The sequence below is a fragment of the Corvus kubaryi genome, unplaced genomic scaffold (genome assembly GCF_017639235.1).
Source record: "Corvus kubaryi isolate FWS band 111438036 unplaced genomic scaffold, C.kubaryi_AGA036_p1.0 37395, whole genome shotgun sequence".
Classification (NCBI taxonomy): Eukaryota; Metazoa; Chordata; class Aves; order Passeriformes; family Corvidae; genus Corvus; species Corvus kubaryi.
This window is the reverse complement of record NW_024581134.1, coordinates 5,357,199-5,378,787: the sequence shown is the minus strand read 5'-3', so window position 1 is coordinate 5,378,787 and position 21,589 is coordinate 5,357,199. Positions and strand designations below refer to the sequence as shown.

General features: G+C 44.5%; 1 protein-coding gene and 1 long non-coding RNA gene across 2 annotated transcripts; one reads left to right on the top strand and one right to left on the bottom strand.

The window, feature by feature from the left end:
* Positions 1-902: 902 nt before the first annotated feature.
* Positions 903-21,575, bottom strand: ZDHHC15 (zinc finger DHHC-type palmitoyltransferase 15). The gene is made up of 12 exons (XM_042040278.1): positions 21,427-21,575; positions 18,469-18,495; positions 16,230-16,324; positions 15,435-15,555; positions 14,354-14,423; positions 13,972-14,004; positions 12,777-12,897; positions 11,505-11,637; positions 10,205-10,331; positions 9,522-9,631; positions 8,320-8,402; positions 903-7,337 (listed from the first exon to the last, which is right to left on the bottom strand). The coding sequence occupies exons 1-11, from the start codon at positions 21,566-21,568 to the stop codon at positions 8,359-8,361; spliced, it is 1,023 nt and encodes a 340-aa protein (XP_041896212.1). The 5' UTR covers positions 21,569-21,575; the 3' UTR covers positions 903-7,337; positions 8,320-8,358.
* Positions 13,815-21,124, top strand: LOC121670293. Its single transcript, XR_006018096.1, has 3 exons — positions 13,815-14,583; positions 15,466-15,620; positions 17,694-21,124. It is a non-coding gene; the product is annotated as an uncharacterized LOC121670293 (long non-coding RNA).
* Positions 21,576-21,589: the final 14 nt, after the last annotated feature.

Sequence of the window (21,589 nt, the reverse complement as noted above, 5' to 3'; positions counted from 1 at the left end):
CTTCATTTCTGGGATCACTTGGCATCACTCCATCTACAGCCACTCCCAGTGCTTCCAAATCTAGGGGTGCCCTTGGATCTCAATGTCCTCCTGAGCAGCCACAGGGCATTTTGGTCTTGAGCTGGTGGCCAAGAACCAATGATACAACTCTTGGAATTTTGCTCTGCAAACATTATTCTCAAATAGTGAAACACCCCTGGTTGTCTTGCTCAAGGGTCCTGAATCAAGAAGATTCCTGTTGCAGCACAGGTGCAGACTGGGTGGGAATTGGGGGTGGGAGCAGCCCTGCCTGTGGAAATTCTATACATACAGAACTTGGGAGTTCTAAGAGACAAAACTTGTGGCTGGATCAGTCTCACCAACTCTTTTAATGAGAGGAAAACTGCAGCAAAAAGCTGAACTTGATTTCTAGTGCTGTTCACAGAGCACCAGGGCCAGGAGAGAATTGTGGCCCTCAGGGCTCAGCAGCCTTTCCAAAGCCTCAAGGCACTCATTGTATGGGTCCCATTAAACATCAATCTGCAGCCAAATCCCTTCCTGCTTTGGCTTTAAATCCCCTGGCACCAAGTACACCATATCCAGCTGGCCAGTACCTCCCCTTACTGTAACTTTGGGAAAATCCATAAATACAATATAGACCATTATTATTTTAAAATATATCCGTATTTTACAATTGCAGGATTAAGGAATGTTCTCTCAAGTCCCTTCTTACCTCTCATCAGGTGAGTGGAGTGCTGAGATCTGGGCTGCCCCCACCAATGCCAGCATTTAGTGAATCTTTTTGTCACAGATAAAGAACCTTCCCTGTTCCAAGCAGTAATTCCAATTAATTAAAGTTGTGTAACACTTCCAGAAAGGGAATGTTTAGCCTGAGCACAGGAAATAACCATTCACAAATCTAATGAATTAGCCAAAAATGGTTTTAATGCAGTCCTTGCCTGCAGTACAGTATAAACCATAATAAAAAACAACAAAGCAGAACATACAGGATATTCAGCTGTAGAAACCATACAAACACTTGGAAAATGCCAGTGAAACTGCACAGAGCATCAGCCTAGTCAGAACACTGGTCCGACAGTAAAAACAAGTATCCAAAGCTTTTGTAAAAACCGATTTGATATCAAAAGTCTCAATGCCAGCAGCAGCAGCATTAAACTCCTGAACACAACACGCCAAAGGTGGGCAGCAATCCCTGTGTGACATTCCTTGGAAAATAATCACTTCCTATTGAATTGGGGGTGAGGGATGTGTGTTAAGCCACCCAGCTGAGTGGCTGCACAGAGCAGTGCTGGCTGGAGCAACTGGCAGCCCCAGGCCACACTGGGTTCCTAAAAAGCAGCTGGATGCAGTTACAAACCACTCCAGTGGGATTGCTGCTGTTTCCCAATTCTGTCAGCTCCATCGGGATGCAATGGGAGCACTGATCCCGGCCCAGAGGGAGCTCCCAAAGGGAGCCCTCTGACCCACAGCAGCCCCTGCAGTGGGTGTTCTGCTCCAGCCCCAGTTTCCTGCCAGGAAAAGCTCCAGCACGTGAAACCCCCTGGCTTTTCTGGGAGGAAGTTAAACCCTCCTCCTGACATTGACAACACCACAGCTCTGCCATTCTCTGATCCTGAGATTTAGGTCACTTCTATCTTTGAGGGACCCACTTGCACCACAAAGAGCATTTTCAGATGAGGACCAGCCATCTGAGCAGGCAGATTATAAATTTATAAAATAACAAGAGCTTTTCTACTTCCTATGTTCCTAACCCAAAGCTCCCTGCTCCAACAATGGATGTGGAATCACTCTGGGGTAGCTCTGTTTCGTCAGGCAGTGACTACAGCAGGAAGCTCCTCCATAGTGTAGTTAATTCCAAAGAAGGATGGAGCTAAATCAGAACAGTGGAACAAGAGGTTCCAGCTCCTCACAGCAGCTCTTAGTTACAACCTTGTCCCTCCTTCCTCCCAGGGAAGGTCACCTGCACCAGCCCAGCAGTTCCTTACATCAGCAGCATTCCAGATGCTGAGGGAGTTCTCTCCTGGACACATCCTGGAGGCTCCCGGATCCTTCAGAAAAGACAGGGGAGGGGAATAATACACCAACATTTTCAAGAATCCTTTGGGCTTCTGTTTCTTTTACAGAGGGAAGTGCTGAGATGGGCAGCACACACCTTCCCCAGGTTAGAAAGGAGGGGGGGGGGCCAATTTCATTGGGTTCCAGGCTTCCCATGGGATTTAGTCCAAGGCTTAATTCAAGGAAGTGCTTCAGGAAGTACTGGAACAGCAGGGAAGCCTTCAGGTCAGATACCTGTGTGTTCCATGGGCTGTTTGACACCAGCACTGGATGCAAGCAGGCACTGCTTTTCAAGCACAGCTGGAATAAGAAGCAGAGATGATCCCTTTGTCCTTTCTGTTGGATTTCTTTTTTTGGTTGTGGATTTTTTCCCCTCTCCTTAATATAACTTCATTTTTTTTTTTTTAAGAGTGGCTGTTACCCACTAAAGTTTTACAAATGCTGCTGTAAATCCTAAAATCTCATACAGAAAAAAATAGTATTTGAAAGAGCATGCAGGCATGAGCAACTTACAGGCTTGTATTTAAAATGTAAACTTACATTTTATTTCACAAGGTTTACATCCCAAATGGAAGCTGGAGAATGAAGAAATGAGGCTTTTAGGAAAGAGAAAATGCAGGAAGTGGGATCCTGCTCTAAAAGCAAGGCCAGCTGGGCCTGATTATGGGAACCACAAACCAATACCTGACAAACAGCGAGATTAATTACAAATAAAATACGTGGTACAGCTGCATAAAATGACACCTACTCACCTTCACAGTATCCAAAAAACCAGCACAAGCAGCTCAAAGCTGAAAATATTTAACTGTATGTTCAGAAGGAAGAGGGAAGACTCAAAGTGGGATGGAAAAAGGACAAGAGACTAAAACCCTGCAGCAGTGGGTGTGAGCTCAGTGTTTGTGACCAGGGTAGGGTATGCAGCACTAGGCAGGAAGAGCCCATGGCAGAGCCAGTGCAGGGTCTGACAGACCAGGCTGGGAATGAAAACAGCCCCTCTGCCATGCAAATGCCTTCACTGATCTGTTCAGAACGAGTTTAGGTTTGCAAGTGTTCTGGAACAAAGCAGAAGCTGATAGAATTGGAAAAAATATCAATAAAATTGAGGTATTTTCAAGTACTATGGATCCATTTCAAAAATCTGTACCACAGGAGTCACTGAAATGAAAGTGTGACCCTTTTGAGTTAATTAATTCTGGCTTAATACACAAGGTCAGCAGTGCCTCCTTCACCTGTTAATTAAACCCTTCCACAAGTGCACCAACTCTGCACAGAGTAACTGCTCAGCACACAGTCACTGCTCTGTAGGATGCAGGGGCCCTGAGAACAGCTCAGCACATCACTCTTCATAGCTAAATTCAGGGAAAAAATAGTAATTTTTAGATTTTTTCCCCTTGACATTTTACATTCATATCACATTACAGACTTTATGCATCAAGTTGTGCTTTCAGTCCAGACCAGCATATAGAGCTACAGAGCTGCAGCTGGCATGGATTTTGCTGAATCCCATTCCTGTTTATCCCAGGAAGCAAACATTCATTGCATAGTGCGATTAGGAAGCTTCCTGATTCTCACCAGTCACTCACCAGTGACTACACCCCACACACACTGGGTACAGCCTCCTCAGACGTACAGTACTGCTCCCTGCCTAAAGGAAAACAAGATTATCCTACTCTGAAAACTGTTCCAACTCAGCAAGAGAAACCTGGCAGTGCAGCGAGGGTTGCACAAGCCCTGGTTCCTTGGCCAGGACTGGACTTAGGACTCCTAATTCCACACAGAGGAACATCAATATGATGTTCTGTCTGGGTTTTTGTACCTGAATGTAAGTGGGAGAGAAGGGGGAGAGATGAGGGGGTGGCTGTTAGTGGTCAGTTATTTTAGAGGATGAATGCAGGAGTAGAGCAATAACACTGGAGGCATCACAGTAAAGTCCAACAAAAGTGTTCCCTCCTTTCCAGTGGTGACATCACTTGGGAAGGTTGCTCCTAGCTGAGAAAGCTTAGTGTAGATCCAGTGCTAAGCAGAGAAAACAGCCCCTGGATGGGGTCAAGACAGTTCCCTTGCTGCCTCCACACTGCTCCAGGCTGGAGTTCAACACCTTCACAACCCCCCCAGTCACACAACTGACATCAGCATCGGAACCGAGACTCAAACCTTAACGATTCTCCAGGTTCTTTGACTGTAACTGCATTTACAGCACACACCCAGACACTGGCAGTGAACACCACATGGTGCCAATCCCAGTGGGAACACTTTGGCTGCTCCTGGCACACGGAGGGCTCAGAGTGTACCTGGAATGCTGGGACAGCAGCACCGGCAGTGTGAGATACACACAGGATGAACTGGAATCACTGGCCAGCTCCCAGAGCTGCAGTATCCTTGGTGATGGTGGGATGAGTGCCACTCCTGAAATGTTGGGATGGAGGGTGCAGGTAGGGGAGAGGTTTGATACAACAGCCCTTACGGTCAGTGCTGATGGCGGAGAGCCTCTGGATGAGGATCAGGGCATGGAAAACAAAGGAGGTGCTGCAGTGGGTTGTACCCCTGAAAGAGCCATGTGCAGGTTAAAAAAAACTACCACGCACTGGGCTGAATATTCTCTCTTTTGTCACCTGCAGCAGTGACCACAGCAGCCTGAGAAACTTCTGTTTTCCAGTGCATTTACTCAGCATAAACAGGACAAAGGCCGGGGTAACATAAGGATATCACCTTACGTGAGCAGAAGGGAACAAAATGGAGCTGCTCACTCAGACAAGTGGGTTTTTCCCATTTCGTTCTGCCTCATTTTACACAACGTTTGGGTTTGTTTCACATTTCATGAAGCTTTCCAGCATTTGATGTATGGATATTGATGGGAAGTGGCTCTGAAGTGATAAAACTTTGTATTGTTTCTACCTGGACAAGAGTTTGTTAAAACCACAGGAGGCTGAGCTGCATTGAAGGAAAGGAAAGAGTTGACCATAACTAATTGCAAGGAAAGTGACTGAATAAAAGTTACTTGGAAACATTTAAAACTGTTTCTCAATCTCAGCTGGGTACCTGTGCTATCATAAAGGTATCTGGCTTGGTATCAGAAGACAAAACTGATTTTCTGTACTCCCTAATGAGCAGTGCAGCAGCAGGAGCAGGCAGGGGAGCTCCTGCACAGCTCATGGGCAGCTCTGCTGCTGCTGCCTTGCACAGGAGTAACTCAAATAATGGCAGGGCTGTAACCAGAACCAAACCCAGGAAGGGCACAAGAACCTGCTCAGAAAACTCCTGTAAATCCACACAGCTCTGGAAAAATACACTTCCGCTAACAGAATGAAACAGAAAGTCACCAAATCATCTTCCTGGTTTTATATACAAGGAATTTAAAGTTTTTAAAGGCACAAATAGCACCTCTGTAGGTGCTAAATTCCCGTTGTGTTTAGCTGCCATCATCCTCTCAAGCTCCCCCTCTGGAGCGCATTTTGCAAGGAATGAGGTGATTAATTCAGCTGCCACCTTTCATCACACACAGCACAAGGCCCAACACCAGATTTACATTAGAAATGCAGCTTTAGATTGACAGGAAAAACACTTCCAGCACTCAGCAGCCATTTGGTGACAGAGCCACTCAACAGATGGGGCTCAGGTGGCTGAAGCAGGAACATTTTCAGTGTTCAGGGCCACCCTGAGGAGAGACACAAACCCACACAAACCTGGGCCAGCCCACCTCGGCCCCTTCACAACCAAATTCAGCAGTGAGGCATTGCAGAGAGGTCAGCACTGCCTGCTCCACACAAACTGCAGAGGCTGAGAGACAAAATTCCTGCCCACAGGGCACAGATCTACCAGGAGTTAAACACCTACTCTTAGGGAAGGAATCTCTGCAAGGCTCTCCTGTCTCACAGATTCCCCGTGGCAGCAGCAGCAGAGGAACAGGGGAAAAAGGAGTTTGGCCTGTAGGCAAAGCCCTCATCACCAAACTCACTCATCAGGTCCTTTCTCCTGACACGCACAGCTGCTCCTGTAGTCACTGTCAACACCAGTGGGCTGATAAACAAACACAAAAATGGGATAGAAAATGGTACTAAATGATCTTAGAGGCAGTACACCAATACTTTTAGCATGCACCTAATTCAAACAAGAATGATGGACTGGGCTGAATCATGCAGATTAAATAAAAGGACTCAGGTCTAGAAAAATGTCCCTAATCCAGCCAGCCAAATCTCAGTTCCACTCCCCAGAACAAAACCAGGGATACACCTCTTTGACTGTAAATGCAGCAAAACGCAGAAACAAATCTGATCACCTCTTAGTGCAGAAAGCCCTGAAACCAGTCAGTGCACTGAGCTGGGAAGAAGTCTGAACAAATTCAATATATCATTGTGTCTTCAGCATTTTGGGGTTCACCCCACCCCTGTGGAGTGTAAACTCCAAACACAACTGGTGGAGTTCCAGTGCACATTTCGAATTCTCATCTTCCTTTCTGACTCCATGAACACACAAAGTTCCATCAAACACTGATCCAGGAATGAGTGGGTATTTTAGCCCTAGGAATTAATGCAAACTGGACTGTCTGAAGTTCCCTTTTGCATTTTAGGTACCTGCAAGTAGGATTGGGCAAAGAGCATGATAATCCAAACTCTGAGACAATAACACCCTCCTAAAAAAAGTTTTTTAAAAAAATCTATGGCCACAATATTCTTGAATCTTGATACTGGCAATGTGAGTATTTTATTTTCCTTCACAGCTGCACATGTACATGTGCATGTTCAGCACTTTTGCTTTCAACACTCTTACATTCAACTACCAATTTAGTGCCAGATTTAACTGGGTCTGTCTTGCATTGAGCTGAACTGACTCAGAATTTGAACACAGAAAATACCACTTGTCAGAGAAGGTTGGAGAATCAGCCTCAAAATAAATAACCATTCCCAAGAATATTATGGCTTGGAAGAATTTCAAGAACTCAAGTCCCTGATGTTTGCAAAATGAAAAGGCCTTTGGAAGTGCACTAGCATCAACATTTTTACCCATTTTGAATAAAAAATATATAGTATTTATAAAATAAAGAGAGCAGGCCAAAGAAGATTGGCCAGAATCACTCTGTAAAATTGTTCTGTTAACTCTGTAACTTAAACTTATAAAGCCTTGGGACATCTGGACAGCAGGATTTCTGGAGAAGCACTCTAGAATGCAGATTCCCATCAGACAATACTTCAGGATGTTTTCTCATCTTGAAGATCCACCTGTTTTCTGCCCCTCGAAACTGAAGTGCTTGCCAAGAGAAGGGATGTTGGCTCCTGAGAGGGAAGCTGAAATTTAAAGAAATAAAAAAGTGCAACTATAGCACTGCTGTGATGAGCGATCAAGGGCTGATCTGGGCTTTGGGAGTGGTTTTAAAGCCATGAAGAATGACTTGCCTGGCCTGGTGGAATGCAGGATGCAGCCCTCACCACTGACAGAAAAACACTCTGGGGAACAAAATGGGCTCCTACAACGTGCCAGAAGCCCATTGACAGCAGTGTGGAGGGGCCCGGTCTGCCAGGGGAGCCAGGCATGGACTGCAGTGCTCTGCCACACCACAGTTACTGACTGCCTTGGAACAGAGAGGGGCAAATTCCATCTGGCAATTCCACCTCCTGCAAGTGGGACAGCAGAGGATGCTCCTGGAATCTCGGTCAGCTACATTCCCCTGGGAAAACGGGACACTGTGTCCTCCTCACTGCCTGCACTTCCTGTGGCACGACGTGTCCCCTGTTCTCCAAGTCAGAACAGGTGGCAGAGCAGGGAATGTTCTGGAAGCAGCACCTGCCCCAGCCAGCATCAGCTGTTGTGGGACCCACCTTTTCCAGGGGGAGAGAAAGCCTGGAGAAGAGAGTGACAGCTGATGTAGCATTACAAGGCACTTCCTTGTATTCCCAGCTGCAGCTTGGCTGCTCTCAGCTTCAGTTTAAGACTGCACCTGCACCGTCCCACACCTCCCGTGGATCCCTGCACAGATTTCCCTTCTTGTCACTGCACAAGTCAGTGCAACAGTCGTTCCTGCCATGTTTTCCAGAGGAGCTGCAGGGTTTGTGTCCTCCCCTCCACACAGAGCTGGTGGCTCTGGTGTGACCTGTGCCAGCAGCAGCTGAGGGCCACTGAGAGCCTCTGCTTCCTTTTAGGGCCCCTTGAACAAGGGATTTTTGGGCAAGCTGGAGAAATATTGTTCTGCTAAAGCCCAAACCTGTCCAAAACCACCCCCACTCCCTGCAGAGCAGTGGTTTTGAGGCAAGTAGAGAAAGAAGCACTCACCTTTCTGATCCAGCTTTACACCACTGTGTTTTCACACTGCTATGTCTCCCTTTCTATGGCAAGGGATGAGGCTTCACCAGAACCTGCCCAATGAAAAACAAAGCAGTTAGAGGTAAATAAATTTGGTTTTCTCACTGAGAATATATTTTTGACTAAGCATGGGACTGCATTTTTAAGGATCATTACAAACAAAAATAGACAACCACTTGAGAGAGAACGGAGCAGCTGTTTTTAAACTGAGATTACTCTATTATTGGCTTTATTTATTTCATAACCAAGTCACAAGCTTTAAAGCCACAAAGACAAATAAAGGTCTTGCAGTTTTAATGGAATATTTCAGGTCTTTCTGGTTTGACATTTTTACTGATTTACTTCTATTGTGTAAGAGAGAATCTGAATATTTCAGCTGAAAGGACCCACAGGGATCATCCAATTCAACTGCCTGGAAATGTCAGTTATTTTATAGGCACTATGAACTGAGAGACTTCATATAAGCTCCAGACCATTATCTGGGGTCTGATCTAGCCAAAAAATCACCTCACTGTCAGTGTTTTCATATGGAAGAATTAATTATTTCTTCAGAGAATTTAAAGTTCATAAAAATTGGAAGAAGCTCTGACTCATTCTTAAGTTATTTTAAGCATCATTAAAAATTCACAGGAATGCCATAGTTTGCTATTTTTAAAGCCAAATTTGTTGTTTGTAAAACTCATTTGTGTTACCTTGTAACTACCAAAATGTTTGGAACCAACCAGGGAGAGCAGGTGAATTTACTGTGGTAACGAAGCAGGACAAAGTACAAAGTAGCTTCCTGAATGTATCCCTGCACTCAGGTGTTTGCATGTCTGGTTTCATCCACTTCCAGAGGACAAATATACTTAAAAAATCTAAATATTCTCCTTTTTGCAGGCACCACTTTATGGCCCAAGTAACTGTGCTGCATGCAGCAACACTTACATGCAAATATTCTCAGTTTGAGGCAATTTCAATTTCTCTAACCCTTGAAACACCCTCTCAGTTACAAGTAGAAAACTGCTAAAAAAAAAAGAAAGAACTGATTCCAAAGTAGAGCTTATTTTCAGTCTGTGCTCATTAATCAAGTCAGAGCTGCCCAGGGACTTAACCAACACAGTTTTTTTATTTGATTAGCCCTTATAATTCATCTGTTGGCCACTGTAGGTCAGGACAACTAATTTCCTTACCCTGAGGCTCTTCATCTATTCCATCCTCCTCCCACTGCTCCTCATTTGTCAGGAGAGGGTTCCGAGCTTCACTCAAGGCTCTCATTGGGAAAAAATGTCCATCCCCCTGGCTGCATGGAAAAAAGCAGAGAGGGACACTGCAAAAACAGCAAGTGACTCTAAAGGATGACAATTTCTCTGCATTTTTTCTGCAAACAAAGTTTTCTGTTGCCACGATTTCCCATGTTTACTTAAAATCATCTTTAAGCTTTGAAAAGTACCATGTTTGTCTTTCATTTCAGTTCTCAATTTCTTCAAGGTCTCTGGAATACAAAAGCTGAAACTTATAGCCTGGAATCAAGTAACTTTTAGCAGAAGGTAAATGTGCTAATTGGATCAAGTCATTTGAATACAGAAAAAAAACCTGGAAAAATTAACTTGTGGACAGCTAGAAGTGAGGGGGAAACTAAGGAAAACATTTATGAAAAAGGACCAATTAATAGGTATATAGTTTATCAATTTATCCCACAGATTCTTCAGGGCAGAAATCACACTTCTGTGTTTGAATGACACCCAACAGAAAATGCCCCCACTCTTACCAACAGACACATAAAAATCCCACGTTCCTGTGACCTAAACCTGTACACAAAATGGGATAAACTGTAATTTTATCAGCTTTTAGCACTGACTTGATTATTACTTACCTAGAGGCAATAGGGAGCAACCAGAGCTTTTTTTCTTCTCCAAACACTTGCTGGAGATTCTTCACAAAGCCAAGATTGAATCCATTTTTATCTGGGCCATTTTGAAACACTGGAGCTGAGAAAGCCTCTGCAAACAGAGACAATTTCAGTGGAGAAAAAAAGAAATCAATGGCAAACACCCTGAAACAGGGCTGTGCATCTTGTAGCCATCTAAAGACAACGTGATTTACCAGATTCTAGAGATACAGCACTACAAAGTTTCAAAACAACAGTTTTTCCGATTTTGCAAAGCCTCTAAAGACTTTCCAACCGAAGGCAGGAATTTGGTCGTGCAACTGAACCTAGAGAACAGTCAAACCAACCCACAATGGGTTGCTTCATCCAGAGAATGGAGTTAAAAGATCTTTCACTCTGTGATACTTGATGAAAATTCAGAGGGTAAAAGTTTCTAGGTAAAAAACTCTGCAGAATGAAGTAGGTTGGTCTTCAATGCACATTCTAGAAGTGGCACTGCGGGTTTAAATCACCTCATTTGTTAATGTTACAATGACCAAGCACTAGGGACAAACAAATGCAAATAAACTCTGGGTTGTGGCGAGGCATAAAATTAAGAGAGAGGAGAAAAACCTTGAGTGTCTTAGGAACAATTTGATCTCCCTTCTCAGCTGCTGCACAGGTCTGATATTTTGGGATAGTTGAGCTTCAGTGCCCCATGAAATGACTTTTGAAGTAAATAACTTGATAAAATCAGAATATTTGCTCACTCTTGATAGCTTCTGTTTTCTTATAAAACTTTATCCAAAAAGCTTTGAAAGTGAACATTTATCTGAGGAAAGGCAAAGAAACTTCTGGGGAAAATGATATTATTTTAGATGCTAATGTCTTTGGTTTTACAGTCCCAATTTCTTTGCCTTTATCAGAGAAGGTGGACACGGTGTTCCCCAAGCTCACTAAGCTGGATTGGGATACAGCATAGGAGCATAACAAACCATTTTTCCTGAAAAGCTGCACTCATTTCACAGCAAATATAGTTTTACATATGCATAACATTTTTATAATTGGACTTCTACACTTTAAGGCTCTGGTTTCCCTAACAAAGCTTTTGTCACACCAGCTAATAAATGCAGCTCATTTGCAGTGACAAATTTCTGCAGCTTGTACCAAGATCTTAAATCTTCCTCCCCTCATAAAGCAGCAGGAACATACAAAAATAGAACAAATGCCTTTTTCCTTTTCTTTTTTTCTTCTTACAGCATCTTTGGTGTGTCTTACTGGAAGGAGACAGACACAAGAGCCTCACCTAGAGTGGATCTGTTCCTGCTGACGAGCCAGCAGTGGTAGCCAAACAGAAACATGAGGCTTACAAAGAACATGATCGCCACAAAGAGAAGGAAAAGGATGTGAAATTTGGAACGTCCATTGGTCAGCTCACCCTGGAAAGGAAAGCAACACAGAACAAGTGATAGGAACAAATTAAAGATGGAAGTTCCTTGTACTTAAAGATAATTTCTAAAACTCCTATTGGGAGTTCTCAAACTTTTATAGACAAAAGTCAACCTTACTATAAAAAGCAAAAAGAGACAAAGGAATGAATGTGGTTCATTTCCCCTCCTGTACCACAGCACAAAGAGCAGGGGGTGTTATTAACTCTTTGTATGGCTCAGAGCCAGCCCACCACAGCTGCCCAGGTGGGCAGGAGGAACACCCTGTCCCCATGGGAAATAAGCAGGCAGCAGCTCTTGAAGCCCTGTTTAAGTTCTGCTGAGTTTCCTGTGCATACATTAAAATTCTGCAGCTTGCTCAAGGTAAGCCCAGAGAACCTGACCTCTGCAGCTATCGGGGAGTGTTAGAACTGAGCACAGAGGGGTGGGGAAAGTTTAAAAGCCAAGTGGGAACTCCCAAGCAGAAGAAAGGCTCCTTTCCCTCTACAGAAGAATAGTCAAGTGCCAGAGGTGCCCAGCAGCAACACAGGCAGGCTCTGGGGACCTCCAGGGCTCAGGGCTGTAGCTTGTTTAGTGCGGGGAACAATTAGTGCACAGCAAAATTACTTAAACACAAACATACAGACTTATTGAGCAGAGGGGACAGAAACTAGAGGCCAAGGGCCAGTGTCTTACTGGAGCTGTCAGCTGCCCTTACTTGCATACAAACGACCGGCAGTAACTGAATAAAAGCCTGCTTTGGTTCACTCTGTTTTTAAATTGAGGAAGGAGGCCTGTGTGGACTAGAAAATGAACAAGGTTTTTTGACCTTTTTTGGTTTTTTCTTCTCAGTAAATATGTACAAATCAATGCCAAACATTGCAAGAGACACCCGTGCAAACACAAGGACAGGGACGGGATATAACCTCTCTGCCAGAAGCTAATCTGCAGTCTGAAATTCCTGAAGGCTACTTGCTTCTTGCTTTGTGCATTTTGGACATCTAACAGCAGCTGGATTCCCAAAGGGCCCAGGGAAACACCTCCCAGGAAAATGCAGCCCCTCCACTGCCTGGCAGCAGCAAAGCACCGAGAGTCACTAAAGCCCACGAGACTCACAGCAGATGCAAAAGGAACCGGATTTCATGACTTACTGTCCAATACTTAATGAAATACTTGAAGACTGTTGCAGCAATATACAAGCAATACAACAAAGAATAGGCTAAGAACAGTAGAAAGAATTTGTAGTTAGAAAATCCAATGCAGTTATTCACCCTGGAGGACAAAAGCAAAGTTGAAATCAGGATTTGTGCAGCACACAGTGGTTGTAACACAATGAGCACGACCAGTTCTGGGGGGGTTTAAACCCCGTGATCACACAACCGAATTTGCCAATAAGCAGCTCCCCTTAGTGGCCAACAGGGAACAGACCTGAAGGCTCTGCTTTTCACTCAAGCCCTTCCTGTGGGCCAAGGAGAAGCACAGTTCAGATTTTTGGAATTGTTTTAAGGTTGCTACCACAGGTAAATGGGGCACAGAGGCAGGAACTCGTTCCTCCTGTCTGGGTCTTGTCTGCCAAGGCAATCAGATCTGGGACTTCTGTGCTGCTTTATTCATTTGCAGACCTCAGGAGCCACCTCACCACTGCCTGTTTGTTTACACACAGCCCAGTTAACCCCACCTTTGGTTAGAATTTGCCATGCACAGGACAACTCTAGAAAGGAACAAGGGGATGTACAAAAAAACCCCTAGTGGCTGTTTGTGTCAGAACTCAGGTTTGGAAAATCCTCTACAATTTTGATCACTGGGGAGGTTCAGGTAGGGAAATGTTTGTGTTGCTTCTGATTTCTTAAATCTTCCTTTGTTTTTTTTCTTAAAAAAAGGAGGAGTTTAAGAAACTTAGTGGCAGCAATTCTCAAAAGTGTAAAGCTCAATTAATCCATGCACCTTTCTGCACAGACTGTCTCTGACCAGATTGTTCAGAAACAATCCACGTGCAAATGTTACTGAAAGCATCCCAAGTGCAGCTGAAACTCTCAGAGAGCCCAAAGAAAAGGCTAAGCTGGAGTTCCTTTCAAATTTTAATAATAGTTAATGAGTGAATCAGCAGTTGGGGTTTAAATTTTATCAATATAATAGCAATTTTACACATGGGTTATGGAGCAATCATGAATGACTTGTTAAAATATCATTTCAGGCAATTTCAAAGTGCAATTATTTTATAAATTTCCCAAACTAAAGAGATGAATGGCCTAAAATGTGAGAGACATACAGACATGAGAGGCATACAGAAATATATGTAAGTAGCCTTCCCTTTCAGAAAACCACAAACCAGTATCTAGGACATACCATGGACAGTGATGATCCATTTTTAGCACACACCTGCAAAAGGACAAAAAAGAAAAATGGAAAATGTTTATTGGTACTTCATTACCAACTGCAGATCAGTAGTAAAACCTTTGATTTTTGAGAGATTTCTACACGATAGAAGTTTTTTAAGGTACATAAAATTTTAAGATGGAACATTTCTTAGAGTTTGAAGACCAACTAATGTCCTTGGTTCTTGTGTTAGATAAAGAGACATGAACATGATTCCTGCCCTAGAGCACTGCTGGCTGCAGCAGGAGCAGAGACCCTGGGGCACCTTTGAGTAAAAAGGCACATGAAGGAGCAGCCCACTCACAGAACCTCGTGGTGACTGCACTTGGGTGAAGGACAGCCCATAACTTACATGGCACAAACAGAGCAATGGTGACAACGATCAGGTTTGATCAGCTGGCATCTGTCACAGAACCGAATCCCTGGAATTAGAGACAAATTAACACCAAATAATGGAAAAGTGCTCTTTTTTCATGGGTTAGTTGATCCTGTGCTCATTTCCTAACTATTCTTTTTCCTTCCTCTATCGCTGCAGCAGGTGACTGGGTTTGCAGCTGGTGTTTGCTGCCAGGTCACAATCAGGTAAGCAACACTCAGAATTCTGATGGATACTTGCAGATGCAGCAACAATGGAGAAAGCACAAAATCATGGTTTGGATTGGCAGGGACTCTCAAGTTCATCTTTTTCCACCTCCCTGCCATGGGCAGGGACGCCTTCCACTATCGCAGGGTGCTCCAAGCCCCATCCAACCTCACCTTGGACACTTCCAGGGGCAGTCACAGCTTCTCTGGGCACCCTGTGCCAGGGCCTCCCCACCCTCACAGGGAAGGATTTCTTCCTAACCTCTAACCTAAGCTTACTCTAAACCATACAGCTCGAGAGTGACAAACCAAAACTGCACATTTGCTACCACATTTACTCAGACTACCTACTCTTCATTTTGATAATTCTCTATTTATTCCAGTTCTCTACTTCAAAATTCTTCAGCCTGCCTGACAGAAATGAGCAGGTCAGAGCCTCCAGTATGAACACAGATTTCTTTAAGCTGTGAAGGGAGTGCAGCAGGCATTTAATCACTGAACATAGTCCAGAAAACTGGTCACAGATGTTCTGCATCTCTAAGCCAGACTGCATTTTAAGTAAAAATTATGACAGATTTGGTTATTCTACTGCTATTTCTAAACACAGACAGCACATGTGGTAACATCTTGCTTCTCAAAGGTAGCACCTGGCACTGCACTGCACGGGAGGGTTCAAGGCTTTTTTTGTTTTCCCTGAGAGCAAAGGCATTCAAATCCTTTGCACAGGAGTTAGTGGGTGCCTGCAGTGGCACGGGGAATGCTGGTGGTCAGCAGGATCCTCTGAGTGCCAGCCTGTGCTGCTGGAGTGCGTGAGGGTGGATTTGGGGCCACGAGCTCCGTGCTGAGCTGACCTCCATTCCCTGTCCTCGTGTACACCGGCAGCTTCCTGGCGATCTCGGCGAGGATCTGCCTCTGCACCTCGGGCCTCTCCTCGTTCTCGTAGCGCTCCTGGTCAGCGTAGGACATGTGGAACTGCAAGCAGAGGCCACAAGAGGAGCAGTTACCCATGGAGAGCAGAGGGAGCATTTCAAACACAGGTGAGTTTGGAAACATTTTTACCTCCTGTTCCTGAGATTAATCTGGTGGGAAAATGTGGTTGTTAAGAAGACACAGGGAGGTAGTGTGTGCTGGAGAGCCAGAATACTGTGAGACATCAATAAGAAATGAAAAAGTGAAATTAAGGCTCATAAAACAACTTATTAGAATTGTTCCTATTGCTGCCTTAGATGATGATCATTACTCACCTTTATAACACATTCAGCACATCTCTAGTGAGCAAGAACCTGTCTCCAAGCCACAGTTTTATATTTTTTAAACTGGCATTAGTTGTTATTTATAAATTTACATTCCTGTAATCAGGATCAGAGCAAGGCTGTGTATATTTGAAGTGCCACACTAATATCAGCCTCATTCTGTTGCTTCAAATATAGTGATTTATTAGTATTTCATAGAGAGATAAAACAAAATGCAATTAAAAAAATTAACTCTACCAATCCAAACAACATATCGAATAATTGGTAGGGAAGAATTAAAACACATTTGCCTCTGACTCTGTTCTCCAGATCAACTAGACTGAAGGATTTTTGAGTTCTCTTTAACATCTCTGCTTTTAGTTTGCAAGGAATGAAAGGTGTTGGGTCTCTTACCTTTTTGCCTGGTTGTATTGGGAGAGTGAAAACAGACTTCCAATATGTCCACACAAAGAGCACAAAGAGAATATGGAATACTACAAGATAGGCCACTAAAAACAAAACAAGAAAAAACAGAAACAGAGCAATGACTTCTTAAGCAAAGGTTTCATCCATGATGGGCATTATTCAAATTTTTCACAACAATGTTAAAAAAAAAAAAAGAAAGGAAAAGACAGATGGCCATCCAGTGCCACCCATTATTGCAGTCCAGCTAAACCTTATGGCTCAGGGTCAGCAGCATCCCAGAGCTCAGGGGTGACCAATCTCAGAGCCTCCCCTGCTCCACCTGATCCCATTCTGTGGGTGAGAAAGATGCAGCTGTAAGAGAATTGTCCCACAGGGCAGGTGACAACCCTGTATCACTGGGAATGACAGGATTGCTGCCTCTTCCCCATGTCCCAGGCACAGGCCCAGCAGAACTGCCTGGTGCTGAGCAGTGTAAAGGTTAATTTTGCAATGCTCCAGCACCTCCCAGTATTGGGCTTCAGTGGCTACTAAATGCAGCTGGGAAACAGAGTGTGCACTGCCCACTTCTGCACGTTCTTCTTCTGAGAGCAGAGAGAAATAACATGAGCTTTATGTCACCAGAAAAAGCCAGATCTCTTATTAAACATCTTTTACATTTGCCACGGTTGATGCAATAAAATAAATCAGGAAAAATGCCCTCAAATTGAGCAAAATAGGTCTTGTGATTACTGGGGAAGAACTGTAAACTAGCAGACACAACCTTATCATGTGAAACCAGCACATGTCAGAACAGTCTTAGTTCTACATGCAAACCTTACACCAGAGCCTTTGGCATTAGCAGGCATTCCATGGACAGGGAGCCAAAGGAGCTGTCCTTCAGCTCCACAGACTATCTACCATTTCTTTAACACTCAGCTCATGAAGACATTATCAAACAGTTACAAGATAGTTTTATCTAAACACATCATTTAATTGCAATAACAATCTCATTTCTCCCATTTAAGCTTCAAATTCTAGAAACTAAGATTAAAATAACTACTTGGAAAGAGAAATCTAAAATCCAAACACTTCTTAACTATGTCAAAACACTTCTTTTCCTGTGTGAAAATTGGTAAAAAAGGCCAAATTCATCAGTGAGATTTTCTAATGAGATGGCAAACGATGGAACACATCTCACAAGGATGTGATGGACTGTGGGAAGGAGCTGTGAATCACAGCTAAGTCATTCTCATGCTCCAAGCTGGTTGGAGATGTTATCCCTACACTACATGCAGGTGGAGCTCAGCCATTTTTAATTGCTATGGAAGGAGATAAATCTTGCAACAGGTTTAATTTTGTTCATCAAACAGCCCAGCAGCAAGTTAGAGGAAGCTGACCTGGAGATGCACTAATAGATTAGGCAGCTATTAACTTTCTTCTGCTGAGTAGTCATTAACATCCTGCTTTCTGTAGTTTCTCTGTAGCAATTTCAAACATTAGAAGTGCTCTATAGGGGAAAGAGAATTTACTGGATACAGCAATCTGAAGGATCTGTAAATGTCAGCTGGCACTGCTCTTCATGGAACAACTTACACTACACCTACTTCTGTCCTTCATAACCCCAGAAGGAGAAAGTCACCAAGAGAACACTTGGATTAGCCAAAAGCATCCAAAGCTCCTCCAGGAAAGAAGGGGAAGAACGTTACAACAGCCACTGACTCCTTATTCCTCCAACATGGCCATCGTCTTCACCAACACACCGGTCATTGAGCAATCCTACTGTGTTATGACTCAACTTCTGTTAGTGGGCACCAGAACTGAGAAAAAAACTTTATCAAAAATAGCTTTCACTGAAAGATCAAATGGAACAGCAAAAAAAACCAAGTGGGCTGCAGATGGGAACTAGTATTTTCTGTTTGGCTTGTAAAATCGGCTCTGGAACTGTGTAAGGGAAAGGGAGAAGAGGCGTGTGGGTGTGCACAGACACACAGAGCTTTTCCTGAAGACTCAGAGGATCAAAGCTTTTCCATGTTCTGCCCATACTGTGACTAAACAGGGCATTTCTCGATGCACCCAGAAGGTGCAGCATGCTGTGTATCCTCAAGAGGGTGCAATTACAGGAAAAAAACACTAAAAGAGGATGCACCTTTAAAAAATTAACAGCAAATATTTCTGGTATTTCACCCAGAACATTTGTGAATCCTTTTACACAAGGATTGAATGTCAAATAATAAATTATCACACGTACCTTTTTCCACAGGGTTGCTCACAGTCACTGGAAAAGAAAAAAAAAAACGTGTCCAGAAAGCAAATAGGAATCCCAGAGAAGTTTGTGACAAATAACATTTCTATGTGAAATAACAGCCATTTTAGGAAAAAACCTTCAAATTCAAAGAGAGAACCCACAGTTCAGCATCAAATCAAAAGCATCCGTAACAACTCTTCTTCACTCACGCACACCCCCACAGCAAGATGTTCAGTAACTGTTGCTTGTGCTGTATTTTCTGCTGTATTTCTATATATTCTGTATATTTTGCATTAGAAATACGACACAACCAATCTTCTGGTGACAGTGATAAGATCACCAGGGCTCCTCTAGCACCTGTCCAAGATTTATCCCTCTGCATTTACCACATACTCAAGGCTGCTTTCTACTCCAGGTTGTCTTGACCCTCCACTGTAAGCACTGTCCCAAAGCATTTCTGCATCAGAATAATTAAGAAGTCATAAATTTCTCAGCTTTGGCCGAGTCAGCAACTGCAATGACTCCATTGTTTTTACACTTCCTACCAGCAGAAATTTTACAACGCCTTCTTGCTTCACCAAAATGAGAGAAAAGCCCCTACTAACAGAAGCCCTTTGAGCAACCAGCAAAAGGTACATTGTTCAATGTCTGCTTGTAATGACTATTTGAAAATCCATCCATTATTTTAAAAGCCAGCATCCAAGTTTAACAGAAGAGACAAGGACAGCTTTCTTGAACTGAAAACAGAGAGTTCTGTGATATTTTGACAGAGCACTGCTTGGAAGACAAAGCTCTGTGACACACAGAAGCGTAGATGAAAAAATAAACTGCATCTTTGCTGTGTCTCTGCCCACTCAATTTCAGGTAAACAAGACTGTTAGGAAATCTTTAGTTTTTCCTTTGCTTTGCTGCCAGTCAAGCAATGATGAGCTTTTCACAAACACTGCCCAGCTCCCTCCTGACCACACCTGCAGCAGGGCCTCGCAAAGGATTTTACTTGAGAAAAGACCATAAAGACAGATGATATAAAAGGTTCTATGGCAGGATCACTGCTGTCACTGTGGCAGCAACCACCAGCCAAATGAAAACTGAGGCCTCCTCCTATGACTCACTGGCCACCCCAGCCACTGAGAGCTCAAACCCAGCATCAGGAGGTGCCTCCCAGACATCACCCCCACAGCACTTTCAGTGCTCGGCACAACTGAAGATGCAAACCAAGGTTCCAGACAAAGCATTCACTATTTACATGCTCCCAGCAGCTGAGAAGAGGCAGCCAGCTCAGCAAGCCTTGCCGTGTTAGAAATGTGGAGAGACACAATGTCCTGGGAGATGGTTGGCAAGAAACAGCACAGGCCAACAGTTCATGCTTAAATCCTGAAATAATTCAGTCATTTCAGCTTCTGCAGAGGTAAACTCCTCCACACACAAATAAAAGAGATGAGAGAGAAATGGGGCAAAAAAAAAGATAGGCAGGTGTGGGCAAATGAATGATTTTAAGCAGTGATTCCAGGCAGCAAGCTGAGCTCCTGCCAGCTGACCCAGCATTTGCAGAGCAGCACAGCCCCAATCCAAACCCCACTCAAATCACCTGAGTCTCCTCTAACAGCTGCACTGAGACCTGGGATCAGCCCGTGTTCAGTATCTCTGAATTTACACAGCACATTTCAAAAGACTGACAGCATTCAGGAAAACACTCTACATTTTTTGTCTTGGATGTTCCAATGCCATTGTTCTTAAACTTGGATGTTGTAATGACAGTTCCATGCACCTCAGAGATATCATTCTATGTGAATTCTTGAAAGAAACAGCCCACAGCCTCAGAGATGGGATAAATGTGACGGAGTGTTTGGGGGCTTTGCCAAGCTGCTGATTAAAACAGACCACAGAAGCTGCATTTCATTCTAGTTCCCATCAAGAGAAAACAACAGGTCTCACTGCATTGCCAACCCTAACACACACCTGATTTATGTTTGTGCAGCACCAGAAGGCAGCTCCTGCCCCAGGAACATCTCAGACTGTCCTTTCTGGGACCTCTGGTTTCCTTTATCTGCCTTACTCTGTCCTGAGGAGCCACATCTCCTCACAATTTCACAAATCCAAGCTTCCAGCTCTTCTCTCCACCAGACCTGCCAACCCTTTTTTTCTAGTAGCACACTCAACCAGAAATAACAAACAGAAGAAAGTTTATAACTTACTATAGAGTTAAATTGCTACATTAAATATACAGTTACCAGACAGCATAAAACTTCCTTTTCTAAAAGGTAGTGTTTTCAGTGCTACTGTAATAATTCCACTCCTGAGTGGGATTTCACGTAAACTCTTTCTTTCCTTTACAGACTATAAATATAAAACCATGGTAAGGCAGGGCACAGACTGACGTTTGTTACCGCTTAGCTCATAAATCACATCTGGACGTTATCAAATCACAACAACACTGGCTTTCACTGCGGGATCACTCTCCCAGCCCTCCCAAGCGTCACCTCCCTGCTGACAGGAACACACAAAACAAGGGCTCATGACTAACAAACAGCACCCACAACCCGCACCCAGCCCGGCCGGGTTACAAACCCTGTGGAAAGCAGGGCAGCACGCCCTAAACCCCCCTCATTAATCCCGTAATGGCTCGACTCGAAATAAAGTGTTTGTCCCTCTGCACGCATCACTGCCGGGATGGGAGCCTCGGGACACCGCGCTGCACCCGGGCGAGCGCGGGGCCCCGCTCACACCGGCGAGACGGGAGGAGGAGGAGAGGATAAGGAGAACGGAAAGGAAGGGGAGAAGGAGAGGAAAAGGAGAGAAAGAGGAGGAGGAGGAGGAGGAGGGGAAGAGGAGAAGGAGACGGGGAATGGCCCGAAGCCCCCGGCCCGCCTCGCCCCCCGCCCGCAACCCCGCGGGGGCCCCGGCGGTGCCGAGGCGCGGCCCGGGGCGGGCGGGCCCCGCTGGGCGCGGGCGGGCGCTCACCGAGGCAGAGCTCGCAGACGTATCCGTAGTAGGACCAGAGCAGGAGCAGCGCGATGAGCAGCACGGGCAGCCAGGCGAAGGCGCGGCGGCAGCAGCGCAGCCCCCGCCACAGCGCCATCCCGCCGCCCTCAGCGCCGCGCATCGGCGCGCGGCTGCGCGGGCT